At 41.9% G+C, this 16,741-nt stretch overlaps 1 protein-coding gene across 1 annotated transcript in view; it reads right to left on the bottom strand.

Annotated features, from left to right (window-relative positions):
* Window positions 1–16,741, bottom strand: part of LOC126175907 (mismatch repair endonuclease PMS2) — a 163,848-nt gene that overhangs the window by 54,813 nt on the left and 92,294 nt on the right. The window contains exons 8-10 of the mRNA XM_049922973.1: window positions 7,724–8,033; window positions 6,878–7,629; window positions 6,643–6,791 (exon numbers count right to left, since the gene is read on the bottom strand). Coding sequence (XP_049778930.1) covers window positions 6,643–6,791; window positions 6,878–7,629; window positions 7,724–8,033 — 1,211 coding nt within the window. The remainder of the gene's footprint in view (window positions 1–6,642; window positions 6,792–6,877; window positions 7,630–7,723; window positions 8,034–16,741) is intronic.

Raw genomic sequence — 16,741 nt, 5'->3', positions numbered from 1 at the left:
AGTGTATGCATCCATGCAGCCTCAAGACCTTTCTCCTGCAATGCACTGAATGACAAGATTCTGAGGAAGATTTGACTTTTTTTTTATGCTTGCCATCGGACTCACAAGAAGTTCTCACTGTATGCATCAGTGGCCTTCATTCCCTAGGCTGAACAATTGATCGTTTCTTGAAAATGTATCTAACCACTTGCATTGCTATCATTTCTATAAAGACAGAAGATCCCATCATTGAGCTGACCAAGTAAATTGTGGGCCTCACAGCAATTACATTTCTGAAGTAGAACACAGGTCACTCAAATCAGGAGATACCTATTTGTACAACAGGAAATTTGGACCTAACACTCAAGAGTGCTACCCACTTCACGGTAAGGGAAATGCAGTTGGAAGCCAACAACAATGATGACTGACTAGAAAGAAAGACAATGCTGACTTTTTATAACACAGCATTCAATGAAACTTTGTGTTTTTGGAGTGTAAAATTGTTGAAAATTCTTCTTTTTGCTTTTATTTTTCCAGACAAAATCACATTTTTTGTTATTAAAATGTGTGTTCTAGCTATAAAGTACAGTCATCAGATCAAATGTTGTACTCATAAAGAGCCTCTTGTAACATCTGAGATGCATGTATTGTATGTTTTGTAGAGCTGTTGACAATTCCATTTACCCTTCCACTCTTGACTGATAACCCAGCAGTTTAGTCCCATTATTCTCCAACCACCCTCCCCCCTCCTTTCCTCTCATCTTCCACAGTGCAGATGGATGTCAGGTACTTGTATGCTCCAAACTGGTCGATCTTTAAGGCTTGGGTCACATCACACTATCTGCTAACTTTCACCTCCAGCACATGTGTGGCAGTCATGATTTTCTACGTGATCATTGGGAAAGACTTCCTACCATTTTATAGATTTCTACTGAGTATTTGCTACTAACACCATGTGGAGGACATTGCAAATTTGAGGGATCATGGGTGAATCTCTCTATGTTGACTGATCTTTCATTTCCCAGAGATCACTCATCAACTGCAGCATCAGTAGAGCATTCACATTCAACTATGCACCACATCACCACTAAGTCTGGGCCATTGATCTATGCACAAAATGCCATCTAGGTCCAGAAAAGCACACAGTCATCAGCCAGGAATTTTTCTTAAGACTTATGCAAGAGTCGTTTAGTCTCTCAGATAGAACCTAGGTTTCTTTATCACATATTCTGCTAGCAAAGAACAATGGTTGGTGTCCGTGAAGCTATTATAGGCAACTGAACACTCAAACTGTACTTGAATACAATCATTTTTCATATATACTGATGGGAAAAAAATCGCAACACCAAGAAGGAGTTGTGCCACATAAACGAAAGTTGGTAGGTGTGTTTCTACATTGGAAGAATGATGTCTATTCAAATTTCGTGCCGGTCACATAAAAGTAGCACTAGTAGCGCCACTATAAGGATGCAAATCAGGTTTGCTTTAAATACATGTTGTAATGGTTGTGAGCATTAGTTACCACTGAACTTGGACAGGGTGAGCTGATGTTAATTGAGAATGCCTTTAAGGTGACAAAGATGCCATTATCAAAACCTCACTGAGTTTGGATGAGGTCGTGTAATCGGACTACAAGGAGCTGGATGTTCCTTTCGCGACACTGCAGAAAGACTTGGCAGGAATGCAGCCACTGTACATGATTGCTGACAGTGCTGGTCATGAGATGCAAGACGACCAGATTCTGAATGGTAACATGGTTCTACCGAGACAGAAGAACACCGTGTCGAATGGCTCCAGCATGTCATACTGCATCTGCAGCAGCAATTTGAATAAGCATTTGGCACCACAGTGACACAACAAACTGTTAAAAATCGGCTACTTCAAGGATGGCTCTGAGCCAGACATCCTGTAGCGTGTATTCCACTGACCTCAAAACAACCACCGTTTGCTACTTCAATGGTGCCAAGCAAGAGCTCATTGGAGTGCAGGGTGGAGGCCTGTTGTGTCTTCCCATGAAAGATGGTTCTGCATTGGTGCCAGTGATCATCATGTATTGATTAAAAGAAGGCCAGCTGAAGGCCTGGAACCAACCTGTCTGCGTGCTAGAGACACTGGATCTACACATGGAGTTATGGTCTAGAGAGCAATTTTGTATGACAGCCAGGAGCACTCATGTGGTTAACCCACATACACTGACTGCAAAACTGTAAGTCAGTCTGGTAATTCAACCTATTGTGCTGCCATTCATGAACAGTATTCCAGAGGATGTTTTCCAACACGATAATGCTCACCAACATACCGCTGTTGTAACCCAACATGCTCTACAGAGTGCTGTCATGTTACCTTGGCCTGCTCGATTACCAGATCTGTCTCCAATCAAGTATGTACCCCACGTCGTCAGAAGACAACACCAGTGTTATGCACAAGCACCCTTAACCATCCCTTTACTAACCCACCAACTGCAACAGGCATGGAACTCCATACAACAAACTGACATCTGAGCCCTGTACACCACGATGCACTCACACTTTCATGCTTGCGTTCAACATTCTAGCAGTTACACCAGTTATTAACGTACCAGAATTTCACATTTTTAATGGCTTACCTCGGAGTTACATTAACCTGTGATCTTGAAATGTTAATCACTTGAATATGTTAACTAGTAAACGTATTCCCGAAATTTCATTAATCTAGATTAATTTTTTTTGTGTTGCGATATCAGAATAATTATCAAAGACTTCATGGTGAATATCCACAACAAACAAGTTTTTTGTGTGATAAATGTCGTCTGCAACATCTACCACATTCAGCTGCTTCAGATGATGACTGAAAAGCTCTCTTGATAAGTGAAGGGTCTGCATGTAGACTAGATCAGCTGTTGTCACTTTTAGGTCCTCTTTAAAAGCTGTATGCAGCCCCACTTTGTCTATGTGTAGATTCATAGTCCATTGTTCAGTGCCCTAATAACCTGTTTACAGCAGAATTGTAGTCAGTTTTCTGGATTCACTTCATGTCAAATGATGCTGCAATGACAACGATAAGATTCACTTGGTGTACCTTGGTCCATTTTAATGGGAAGTGTTTTGCTGAATCACAGCTGTGTTTAGCAGTCCATTCTGACTGCTCAAGTTCACCCACCAAAGGAGCATAAATTTGTAATACTGCTGACAGACACACATAAAGGTAAAAGTGACTGCTTTGGTGTTGGGAAGTAATATTTTCTTCCTTGGGAATGTGAGGGGGACATGTCGGGAAAGGTTAAAAAAGGAAGAGCAGAAGAGCTGATCACTCAGACCCCAGGGAGGGTAGACAAAGATCAGATTAGAGCAAAATGAAGGGTATCTGTACAAAGACAAATGGGATGCTGAAAAAATTTTCAGAATATAACTGAAAAGAAATATTCATTTAATATATTGCAAAGATTGTGGAAATGCAGATAAGACTGGAAGAAATAGCTAAACAGCAGAAGCCAAAAAAAAGAAGGTTGGTTCCTCTCATTCTGGGTCCTGAGAGTCCTGCACATTCTTTTCAACCTTCTGCAATCTATTCCTCTCTTGGTCCCGAGGGAGGAACTATTAGTTTCAAATGCTAGGATAGTGTTTAACTTTAATCTATGTCTATCGGCAATACTATACATTTCACTTTGATGGTATGTATTGGCCAGAAATTCTGTCTCATAATTTGTTATGTTTCTCAATTGATTTTTGCTTTGACATATAATTTAACAGACGAGATACCTCATGACCTAGAAACCTGTTTTGTGTATATTGGGGATCTCTATACCACATCGTATAACAAAGCAGAGTACATTGCACAGCTATGAGAGAAATTCACTGAAATGTGAGAGTATGTTTTAGTGGCCCATGCCTATAAGTGAGTGTTTACAGTTAATGAAGCATAATACCTCATCTAACTATAGCAGATCTCACAAAACTCTGAGTGAATGTTTTAGTGCTCCATGCTTACAAATGTGTCTTTAGAGCAATGGAAGCACATTTTCTTAGTTATGTGATTAATGCAAAGGGAATTCGGCTAATACTAGAAAGAGTGACAGCTACCTCTGCATTTCAACGGTGTGCTATGATATGCAAGTTCCAATGATTTTTGGGCTTGATGAGCTTTTAGCACAAATTTGCCATGAGATTATGGCTTTTTACCATTCAGCACATTCATCAAAAGGATGTCCAAAACCAGCACATATGTTACTGTCAATGGAACATGATAAAAATAGGTTTGCCAATGTAGGAGCCGGTATCACAGGAGTTGCACTGTTGGCCCTTTGTCTTGTGCTCCCTCTGCTCTCATGGTAGTTGCATATGCAATAGCTATACAAACCACATTACGATAATCCATCAACTTCAGTGGCTACCTCTGACATTTTTTAGCTAAAAACTATCACCATTCAAAGCAAATTGGTCAGCACATAACTGCACATTCTACGAGGCCAATAAATTTATTAAAATATTTCAGCATAGGCTCAAAGAAAGGCACATAACGCCTTTCACCAACCACAAGCAATTGAAATTCATGCTATGCCAGAAGCCTGACAAAGTGGACATCAGATACATTAATAATAACAAAATAAGCTGGCAGCCAGCTGTCTTTCATCAAGACAGCTACAAACAGACTAATTTTCAAAGCAACTGCCCTTGTTCAACGATGTTGTTTGGTTGGCTGGTTGATTGATTTGGAGAAGGGAACCAAACAGTGGGGTCATCAGTCTCATCAGATTAGGGAAGGCTGGGGAAGGAAGTCGGTCAAACCTTTCGAAAGGAACCATCCTGGCACTTACCTGAAGCAATTTAGAGACATCACAGAAAACCTAAATCAAGATGGCCAGACGTGAGTTTGAATCGTCATCCTCCCAAATGCAAACCACTCTGCCACCTCACTTTGTGTTTAACAAGGAGATGATGAGCTTAAGTCATTCCTTGCAACTTGTCAAGCCGTCCGCAACTTGCAAGCCTCATGAAATGTATGCACTCTCTATCACGACATTTCAACTACGAATATGCCTGCATTCATGGAAGCAAGAGTTTTGCCAGAGTATTGTGTCCTCACACCACAATTTGTCACAACAGGGAGTAAATGTAGGCACACACACACACACACACACACACACACACACACACACACACACACACACACACAAAATTAAAAAGCCATTTTGTCTGGCTCAGTGTTGAGAAATCAGACAAATGTGTTCTTTATGAATGCTGTGATTCTCAACACAAGTAACTCGTCATGTTGCACACGACCTTGGCACATTCATTCTACCCAATCAGTGCTCCAATGGAGTATGTAACTATTGCCTAAACCTACTTCCGTAGGTGGATCCTGTGATTCAGCAAAACATTTTCCATTAAAATGGACCAAGGTACACAAAGTGAATCTTATCATTGTCATTGCAGCATAATTTGACATGAAGTGGATGCAGAAAACTGCCTACAATTCTGCTGTAAACAGGTTACCAGAGCACTGAGCAATGGACTGTGAATCTACACATAGACAAAGTGGGGCTGCATACAGCTTTTATAAAGAGGACCTAAAAGTGACAACAGCTGATCTAGTCTACATGCAGACCCTTCACCTATCAAGAGAGATTTTTAGTGCCACAACAAACAATGTCATTGAAATATCAGACTTTGTGCATCAGCTGCAATCACAGATTTGCAAAGTAAGAGTAGCCATGCCATAAGAACATGGCATGCAGCAGCCATTCATTTATTGTGACCCATAATCATGCAAGTGTGCCTTCTTCTGCCATGAAACCTCATTTGAAGGCCCAGTTATGGCATCTCAAAATCATGAAAAGCTTCTGATGTCACCAAGATAGTAAAATCTCCTGCAATGACTTGCAACAACACACTGAAATCTTCCTTCACCACAACAGAGATTCTCGTCCATGAGGGAAAGAAGAGCAACCTTGTGATACTATCTGTGCATGAAAATGTGAAAACACCAGCCACAACAATCCTGACAACAAACATCTCATGGCCGCTGAGAAGTAGCCTCATAGTGACGCTGTTCATTTTAATTCCAGATATCACTGACATTTGGTGAGAATAAGGAGACGCATATGGATATTTTTTTAATTATATGGAGAGCATATCGTCATGCCTCTCATCTTTGAAATAACAACATATATATTTATTTTAAACTATTAACTTTATGTAATTCATGACCAACATATCTCCATGACACTTCACACTGATAACAGGGACTCTTCAATAGGAATTACTGCAGCTGCTAAACAGTAACAATATTATAGAGAAAGGCACGAGTGTAACTACTGCTCAAAACTATATGTAGTATACAGTACATACAGTTTTAACAATTCTGCATCTAATTACAAGTCATCATGACAGTCTGATGAATTTTGGAACTACAATGTGGTCTTCTTTAATGTATGCATTTTTTTCCCCTCAAAAGAACTACTTCAATACTGTAAATTGTTTTAATTTCATAAAAATGCACTGTAATGTGTTCAAAAAAATCCCTTGACTATAAACTGGAAAAATAGTAGGTTACCAATAAATTCAGGTTTTAAGCAAATAGGAAATTAAAATATGTTTGGCAGTATCTCATACATAATCATGGAAAGAACACAAAAACTGGTAGATTACTCTTAACTCAGTCAGTCCATACATAAATAAAACTTACACAACAAGTTTCTGGTTTTGAAGTGATACAGTTTTTTGCAACATTTCAAAATTGTAAATTTCATCTGATGCATGCTGATCAATGATGAAGAGATCGGAATCCAAATGTGTTATAATGAAACCTTTATTAAACTGCCCAACTATTTTCATCTGCAAGAAAGAAAAAACATCAACGAAAAAAACAAAGAGATAGACAACAGTATATATGTACTTTCCAAATGTCAGTAGTAAAATACCTTAGCAAACATGTCTTTTGTAATCTCTCTCCTAAGCTCTTGTTCTGCAAGTGAGTTCTGCGCTGGATCAATTTCAGCTTTGAATTTAAAGTTACATTCTGCATCTGCTGTAGACTTGGACAACCGTTTAAAAGCTTCCATTTCTTCAGTAATGGAATTTAAATCAACATTCCATCTAATAGGTTCTGATACATAAGTAACTTCAGAAGTGACAAATTCATGGTCACCTATTTCATCTGCTGTAATGATCACTTCTTCATCTATAGAGTTTATCTCACTTGTAACATCTATGGGTCTGGGTTCTTCTGCAGTAACATTATTACTACTACCAACAAATATTTCAGTTTCCACATCAGGAGTCTTATTTGTAGTTCTACTGGTCACACAAGTTTTTTGCTCTAAATAACCCTCACTGGTTAGATTCACATTTTCTGAACATGTCTGGATTCTATCTGACACACTGTTTTTACTTTCAGCTGCAGAGGAAACAGATGTAGTACGACTGAATGTAGATACTATACTGTTCAGATTCTGTTCCTCAGATTCTTCTCCATATTCAAAAGGAGTTTTAATAGATTCAGGTGACTCATCAGACAGGAAAGACTTAGTTCTGCTGAATGAGTACACATTCCTTTCAAAACTGTTGTCACCATTTCCCTTTATGGTGTGTGCTTGTGTAGCTGTGTCTACTACTTCAGATACACCTGTTTTTTTCACACTCATATGTGTAAAGTAGTTGTTCAGACAATGCTCTGTAAAGAGATGCATCAAAACCAAGTGAAATAAAAACAAACCACACATTCATGGATCAAGAGAAAAAAAAATATCAAAAGTGACACTACTCACGTTTTGATCGGCCATATTTATCTTGGCGAATAATCTCAAGAGTCCTTTTAATGCCTCTCTTTGATGACCCAAGAGTTCCTGGAGATCCAATGGCACCTCCTGGAGAAGTAAAGTTACTTGAAGGAGAACCAGTACCACTCACTGGGGACCCAGAATCACTGCTTGGAGAACGGCGCCACTGTTGTATGATATCTAACCCTGATAGAGGCGATTCTGATGATGGTGATGATGTAGGAGATTGTGTAAAAGATGGTACGTTATTCACCTTGAGTGTTGAAGGAACCGACTCATATAGTTTCAGCAATGATCCCTAAATGTGTTAATAAAACCAGACTGTAATAAGTTTATAATAAAATATTGAAAATTTAAACCTGCATTAAAAGAACAGTGACAAAAATTAACATAAAAAAGTCATCAAATATATTATTATCTAAAAAACTACAGCACCATACAAGAATGATTAAAAGAGAATGAATTTTGATCCACATTTTAATAAAACAGGTATGAGAAACAATAAAATTTACAGTGCAATAGTAAATGCCCCATATGAACCAGCACATACTCCAATAAGAATTTACTGACTCAAATAGGCTCTTAATATACCCCTGAAGAATAGCTTCATTCTGACACCACAGTTTATTCAGACTGGCTATTGGAAGATTCAACCAAACGATTTCTCTGTACACCTGGCATAAGTAGAGCAAGATAACATTTCCAGTTACAAAATTTATTTTCTGAAGATGAGATATGAACTGATGTCAGGACAATAGAAAACTAACTGAGTATTTTGTGTGTTTTTAGTTTACAGGTACTCAACGGTGAGATCATCAGTGAGTATTCTGCAGAGGTTGCATTAAGCTGGCTGCAGTGCAGTCATTGTTATATCCAGGAACTAAAAATGATCACTTATCTGGAGAAAACATACACTCTGGCCTCATGAAATACACTCTTTGGTAACAGTATTTATGAAACAGTCATCAGACAGAAAAATGGTACATAACACCTAGAGCATTAGGCCATTGCTCAACACATCAGGATTACAGGAGTTGTTACTGACTTACCGATAATTGTTAGACCAAAAACCTCTGCATACAGAGGCAGTGAGACACATACTTTCTTTTGTGCAGAATCACAAGAATTCATTCTGTAAGGATTTACATGAATTACAGATGAAATATTGTCACATACAGATAATGATAATGGGAATTTCAAAGACACCATTATTTCTTGTGAAGTGTAACAGTATGGACCTAAACAAGAGGCACTGATGCTGTAAAGAGAGCCACCTGTAACAATACTCTGATACAGCATTTTGCTATGGCACCTGCTGGACAACAATGCCCGCCTGCCAGTCAGCAACAACAATATGACAAACTCATTCTGGTGAGTGTAAACACCGGTCTTCTGGCCAGGCACGTCATCAAATTGGCGGGTCATCAAGTCTACATCTGTCACAGTATTGGCTTCTGTCGTGAGGCCAGTCTGCTCCATCATCATCTTGATAGGACAACTTGTCTGGGTGTTCTACCACTGTCTAATGGGCTGAAGGTTGAACTGAGGCCCTCTTAGCCACTGACCCTTTGCAGTGTCTGCTAGCACCAGCCATTTGGTGCTTGTGCACTGTGTCACTTGTCAAACTTGTCAAATCAACACTGATATAGCACAGCTGCTGGCCAGGGGCACTGACTACACAAGGTCATGCCACACCAGTGCTGCACTGTGCACAGTGTCTGCCAGTGGTGGTGGTGGTGGTGGTGGTGGTGGTGGTGGTGTGTTGGGGCTTATGGGCGCTCAACATCGAGGTCATCAGCGCCCTGACACACATTAAAAGGAACGAATGTGGACAGACCTAAGAAAACTAAAGCACACACTCAAAGAAAGCAGGATTGGATTGGATTGTTTGGGGGAAGAGACCAAACAGCGAGGTCATCGGTCTCATCGAATTAGGGAAGGATGGGGAAGGAAGTCGGCCGTGCCCTTTCAAAGGAACCATCCCAGTATTTGCCTGGAGCAATTTAGGGAAATCACGGAAAACCTAAATCAGGATGGCTGGATGCGGGATTGAACTGTCGTCCTCCCGAATGCGAGTCCAGTGTGCTACCACTGCGCCACCTCGCTCGGTAAAGAAAGCAGGAAAAGAAGAAAAATGCTACATAAGAAAGTAAAACCCAAGGAAAGGGGAAACATAGCAACAAGAATGTCATAGGCAATTGTTATTGGCTGGCCACTTACATAAAATATGGGCCAGCTTGTCACACAGTGAGCAAATTAAAATCCTCTCCCTAAAATCTTTGTAAAAACATTTGACAGGGCACAGAACTTTAAAACTTTAACCACATTCGTCCGAGTGTTGCCTAAAAGAGACGGCAGGTCCGCTGGCAAGTCAGCCGCGACCCGCTGGTCAGAAAATAAAACGCAATCCAATAAAACGTGGCGCACAGTGACCTGGACGCCGCAAGCACCACACATTGGAGGGTCCTCTCGCCGGAGCAGGAAGCCATGCGTCATAGGGCTGTGGCCTATTTGAAGCCGAGTGAGGAGAACCTCGTCCCGTCGATGGGGCTGAAAGGAAGTACCACCACACACGCGTTGTGGGCTTGACTATACTGAGCTTATTGTCAGTCACTTCCAGCCACTCATCCTCCCACCGACGCATGACCCGTGAGCTCAACAGCGAGGTGAGTGCATGCAAGGGGATAGCACACTGAGATACTTGTGGGGCAAGACACGCCTCCTTAGCTGCAAGATCTGCCCTTTCATTCCCAGCAATGCCGACATGTCCCGGAACCCAGCAGAAAGCTACAACCTTCCCCAGTCGCTGTAGTCGGAGGAGGGCATCTTGGATGGTCTGGACAATTTTGTCTGCCGGATACAAACGTTGCAATGAGTGAAGGGCACTGAGTGAATCGGAACAGACAAGAAATTTAGGAGAGGAAGAATGTCTCATGCGCTCCAGTGCCCGCAAGATCACAAACAATTCTGCATCAAAGACATTAAAAGTCTGAGGCAGTCGGACCTTGAGGACATGATATGGAAAAACAACTGAGCAACCAACAGAATCCCCTTGTTTCAACCCATCTGTAGAAACAGCTACATAGTCGTGGTGCTCAGATAAAATGGCAGAAAATGCTGCATTAAAAACGGTGGCAGGAGTGCAATCTCTCTTGTACTGCAATAAATCTAAAATCACTCCGGGCCTCTTCAGTAACCAGGATGGCAGGCGGTTAAAACCTTGGATTTGGGGTTGTACAGACTCCACACCGAGGGACTCTAGTACACGTTGCACACGGATCCCAAACGGCAACGTAGCCTGGGGATGGCGGGAAAAAAGGCGGTCCAGAGGTGGATGGGCAACAAGATGGTGAGCAGGCGATCTGGGAGCTAGTGACCAACTACAATGCTTCACCAGTGGGTCTCTGTGTCAAGGCCCACATTTCAGCTTGCCACGAGTCGCCATCTTCTATCAGAGAATATCCACATGGCTCAGAGGTGATCTTTTATGTTAGTTGTGTAAACTGCAATTTCATAACTCCTTTGTGAAATGATGATATCTGCAGCAGGCACACCTCAAATGCAAACAATGATGCACAATTTTACATGATAAAATTAAAGGATAACTCTCTTTATTACCAAGTTCATAATGATATAACTAGGAAAAGAAGATGTCTGGAAAAGAAGAGGTGCTCCCATCCTTTTCCACGCCTCTCCCTTTCCTCTCCTCTCCTCTTCCACTTTCCTCCTTTTCGTCTCCCTTTTCACACACAGTCTTTTCCTCCCCCCCCAACACCTCCTGATGTTACATCTGGCAGTCTCTAGTCCCTACACACCCTGCTAGACAGCACTCTTCTAGCCCCCCCCCCTACCCCTACCCCCACCCCCACCCCACCAAATGCTATTCACATGACAGTAGCATTCTGCTCAGAGCTGCCGGTGGTGGTGGGCGTGAAGTGTGCTTGCCTGTGTGAATGCGTGTATGTTTTCTTTGCTGAGGAAGGCTTTGGCCTATAGCTACAAGTGTAACAGTCTTTTCATTCTGCCTGTCTGCAACTCAACAGGTAATTTTTATGGTGAGTAGCAAATCTATCCTATTGATAATGTTGTTGTTATTGCAACCTGGAGTTTCCATTGGTTAACGTGTACAATAACCTGATGTGAGCCTAAATGTTTTACAATATTTTCAGCAAAAATAAATGATGCTTGCAATCCGCAAAAGTCTTCCTAGGCACACTACCACTGCCAAGAAGAAGAAGAATCTAAACTGCCTACACGAAGAAGCAAGGACAATGGTCATGGTGGTTGTGTTGTTATGAAGTATGTTTGTACTCTGAGGAGAAGACAACAGATTGTGCTGTTTAAAAGCATACAGCTTTCTGAAGATACACCAATAACACATCTACGGTATGGCTTACAGCATGTGACAAATCTTTAATCCTGTTTATATGATACCATAAAAATTTGATGTTCCATCGGAAAACAGGTATTGTGCTTGATTCATTTAGAAATAACCGGTTTCTATGAAAGTTCAGAATCAGAAGATCTACATCTACATGGCTACTCTGCAATTCACACTTACGTGCCTGGTGGAGTGTTCAGTGCAGTCTTTGTTTCGCCTTCCCCACTATATTATCTATGTGGTCTTTCCAATTTACGTTGTTCATAATTGTTTTCCTAAGTATTTAGCTGAATTGACAGCCCTTAGATTTGTGCGATTTATCGTATACCCAAAATTTATCGGATTTCTTTTAGTACCCATGTGGATGACCTCACACTTTTCTTTGTTTAGTGCCAATTGCCACTTTTTGCACCATACAGAAATTCTCTCTAGAACATTTTGTAATTGGAACAGATTGTTTGATGATTTTACTAGACTGTAAATTATAGCGTCATCTGCAAACAATTGAAGGGAGCTGCTCAGATTATCACCTACATCAGTTATGTAAATCAGGAGCAGCAAAGGGCCTATGACACTACCTTGTGTAACACCAGATATCACTTCTGTTCTACTCGATGATTTACCGTCTATCACTATGAACTGTGACCTCTCTGAGAGGAAATCACGAATCCAGTCACACAACTGAGACGATACTCCATATGAAGGCAATTTGATTAATAGTCACTTGTGAGGAATGGTATCAAAAGTCTTCTGGAAATCTAGGAATATGGAATCGATCTGAGATCCCTTGTCAACAGGACTCATTACTTCATGGGAACAAAGAGGTAGCTTTGTTGCACAAGAACGATATTTCGGAGTCGGGTGAAGGAGCCAATAATTTTTTTGCTACGGCTGTTGAGTAATTCGCAGGAACTATCTATTTCAACTTCACTACAAGATAAACTACTACCAACAGACACAAACACACCACCACTTAATTTATTTAATATATCCTTTCTGAACATGGTTTGCACCTCTGTAAATTTCAGCAGAATTTATCTCAGGCTTTAGCCAGCTTTCTGTTCCTATAACAATTTCAACTTCAGTGCTTTCTATCAGTACTTGAAGCTCTGGTACTTTTCCAACACAGCTACGACAATTTACAACTACAATACTGACTTTTGCTTGGTTGATTCTCATGATCTCTTTACGCTGTACCCTTTGAGACTGGAGCCCTTTTTGACCTTTCCCGTGACTGTATAACCTAAAAAACTGCCCAGTCCACACCACACAGCCCCTGCTCCCTGCGTAGCTGCCTCCTGTGTGTAGTGGACACCTGACCTATTTAGCAGAACCTGAAACCCCACCACCCTATGGCGCAAGTCGAGGAATCTGCAGCCTACATGGTCGCAGAACCATCTGAGCCTCTGATTCAGACCCTCCACTCAGCTCTGTACCAAAGGTCCGCAATGGATCGTGTCGACGATGCTGCAGATGGTGAACTCTGCCTTCATCACGCAAGCAAGACTGGCAGTCTTCACCAACTCAGAGAGCCACCAAAAACCAGAGCAAATCTCTTCTGCTCCATAGTGACACACGTCATTAGTGCCGACATGAGCCACCACCTGCAGTTGGCTGCACCCTGTACCCTTCATGGCATCCAGAAGGACCCTTTCCACATTTTGGATGACTACCCCCGGTATGCACACAGAGTGCACATTGGCTTTCTTCCCATCCTTAATCCCTAAGGGGCTCCATCACCCGCCTAACATTGGAGCTCCCAACGAGAAGCAATCCCACCCTCTGCACTTGTCCGGACCTCTCAGGAAGACCGGCCACTGCTGCAACAGGCGAGGCCACCCTTGCTGCCTCAGAAGTACTTTCAGCAGTGGGCAGTACCTCAAACCTGTTACAGAAGCAAAAGGATACAGCCTTGCAGCCAACAACAACTTTTGCCTTCCACCCAGGGATTGGCGACCCCGCCACAGTTCTCCAATCACCATCAGGCAAGTGTCAACCACCCCAAATTTGTGAATTGAATTATGCAAGTACCCAAAAACATGAAAAGAAATTAAGAATTAAATTATGAAACAAATAAGTGAGCTAAGAGTACGACTTGCTGCTGGCTGCTGCTTATCCAGCAGCAGCAGGGAGCTCATAGTAGAACAGTATAGCTTATACTAGACTAACTAAGTGCACACAATGACAGTGCAGCACCCTCAGCTTACAAGTCATTTCACACCCTCTTGCTGACAATGTCAGAAATGACAATTGCCAGGAGATACTAGTATATTCTGTGGTAGCATTTATAAATATTGTTGGTATACAGATCAACAAAGTCTCTTATCTTTATGTGAAGTGTACTGTTTATTATGTACCTGCAAAGTGGTGACTCCTACAAAAGAATCATGGAGCTATTATAACAGCAATAAGAATGGATGAATAACTCCAAGAGTTGGTGCAGTCACACAGCCAGGAAAGCACATGTCCGGCCATGCTGGCATTTCCTGCCTGCCGCCCGCCAGCAGACAACACTAGTTCCACCTGCATTTGAGGCGTAACACTGCCTGCATTCGCCCCCAGCCGCAACTCCAGTGAGTCTTTCTACCTGCTGTGATCTCCTGCACTTCTGGGACTGTTCCAAAAACACAAGTGAACTGGTGGCGTTTAATGTGCCAGCCAGCCCTCTGGATGGATTATCCATCACTTTCGTTGATTATCCATCACTTTGGTTCACACATATTGAAAGCCATTTAGTCACCTCTTGCATAAAGTGAGATTCCACCAAATGTGCACATGTGGTGGCACTACAAGACAGCTACTCTTCCAAGTGAGGTTAGTGACACCATTACAAACTTGCTTGCCTCTGGAAAATATGAGTCCAAAAGGCAAGTTTATTCAGCAGCTTTCCCTCTCTTAACACACAACGCTTAGGACATTGAATAGGGAGGAAATTGGGGACAAAGAGCCATCACCATTCCTGGAACACATCCACACCTTGGCTGGACCAGGCATCCCGGATCCACTCCTAGGGTCCATACGGGTTTCTTACTTGCCAGAGGTGCATTGCAATCCACTCTCAATAATGCAAGAGGTAAATTGGAGCATACTGGCAGAGATGGAAGGTACGGTATCTGAGGTAGCTGCTCTGCAGGTGTTCATTACAATGCCCGCCAGAGACAGGTGGGACATCATCATCTATCATCTTGACAAGTTGATTTGGCAGGTTGTAGCCCTCAATATATACACCCAATGAGACTATACGTCATCACATGGACGATGAGCATGCACTCCTCAGGAAACATGAACAGCAGCCTCCCACATCCAGTGGGCAAGTCTGCGAGCAACACCAGCCCAGGCAATCATCATTTTTCATTTTTGGTGATAGCAGACAGGATCACTAAGACGCATTTTCTGGTTGATACTGACCTGCATGTGTGCATGTTTCCCAGATGCCTGCTATTGTAACCAAGACCATGTGCAAATTATGACTTAGCAAATGATTCGTTCATAGCTACATATAGGGTCATGATTACATTTAAATGTTGGTCTGTGACGGTCATTTGAGAGGTGATTTATAATCACAGGCATGACATGTGCTGTCTTCAAATACCTGTGGCAACAGAGGAAACTGATAAAATAGAAATAACAACACACTTTGGACTATCTGAATTCCCATACAAGTCATATGGCTACAGAATGCAGTACAGACTTTTCAGCTCTTTATTGATGAAGTTCTGCGGGGACTAGACTTCTGTTTTGCATACATAGATGAGGTGTTGGTGGCACTGTTATTCTCTGAAAAATATGAAAGACATCTACGCACAGTCTTCCACAGATTTGATGACTACGGAATCTTCCTCACAAATCTGGCTAAATGCGTCATTGGTGCTAACAAAGTGACATTCCAGGAATTTCAGGTTAACATGACTGGCAGATATCCACCAGGAGACTGCATCACCATACATCTTACCCGGGCCCAAAAACAGTGCACGAAATGCATAAATACCTGGGGATGATAAACTTTTACTGTTGTTTTTTATGCCAAACGGCCGGCTGGTGTGGACGAGCGGTTCTAGGCGCTTCAGTCTGGAAACGTGCGACCAGGTACGGTCACAGGTTCGAATCCTGCCTCGGGCATGGATGTGTGTGATGTCCTTAGGTTTCTTAGGTTTAAGTAGTTCAAGTTCTAGGGGACTGATAACCTCAAATGTTAAGTCCCATAGTGCTCAGAGCCATTTGAACTTCTTTTTTTTTTTTTTTTTTTTATGCCAAACTACTGAGGGCCCGCGTGCCATCAATGTTGTCCTCGTCGGCTCCAAAGTGCACAGTTCCACACCAGTCACTTGAACTGACAAACTGCACACAACATTTGAAACTTGTCAGACAAGCCTCTCCTCATGCATCTGACCGTTAACACCTCACCAGCAATTTTCTCGGGTGTCCATTGTGTGCTGTCAGTGCGATGCTACAGTAGGGTGTAAATGGCCACTGGAAGTTTTGGGTTTCTTCTCCAAGAATGCCACAGAGAAGCAGCACTCTTGGTCACCATTCTAAACACAACTTTTGGCAGCTTATGAAATAGTTAAATACTTCTGATTCATGGTGGAAGAACATGCCTTCACTATATATACAAACCATTCACC

Source organism: Schistocerca cancellata, chromosome 3 (assembly GCF_023864275.1).
Source record: "Schistocerca cancellata isolate TAMUIC-IGC-003103 chromosome 3, iqSchCanc2.1, whole genome shotgun sequence".
Taxonomy (NCBI): Eukaryota; Metazoa; Arthropoda; class Insecta; order Orthoptera; family Acrididae; genus Schistocerca; species Schistocerca cancellata.
This window is presented reverse-complemented; position numbering and strand designations above follow the sequence as displayed.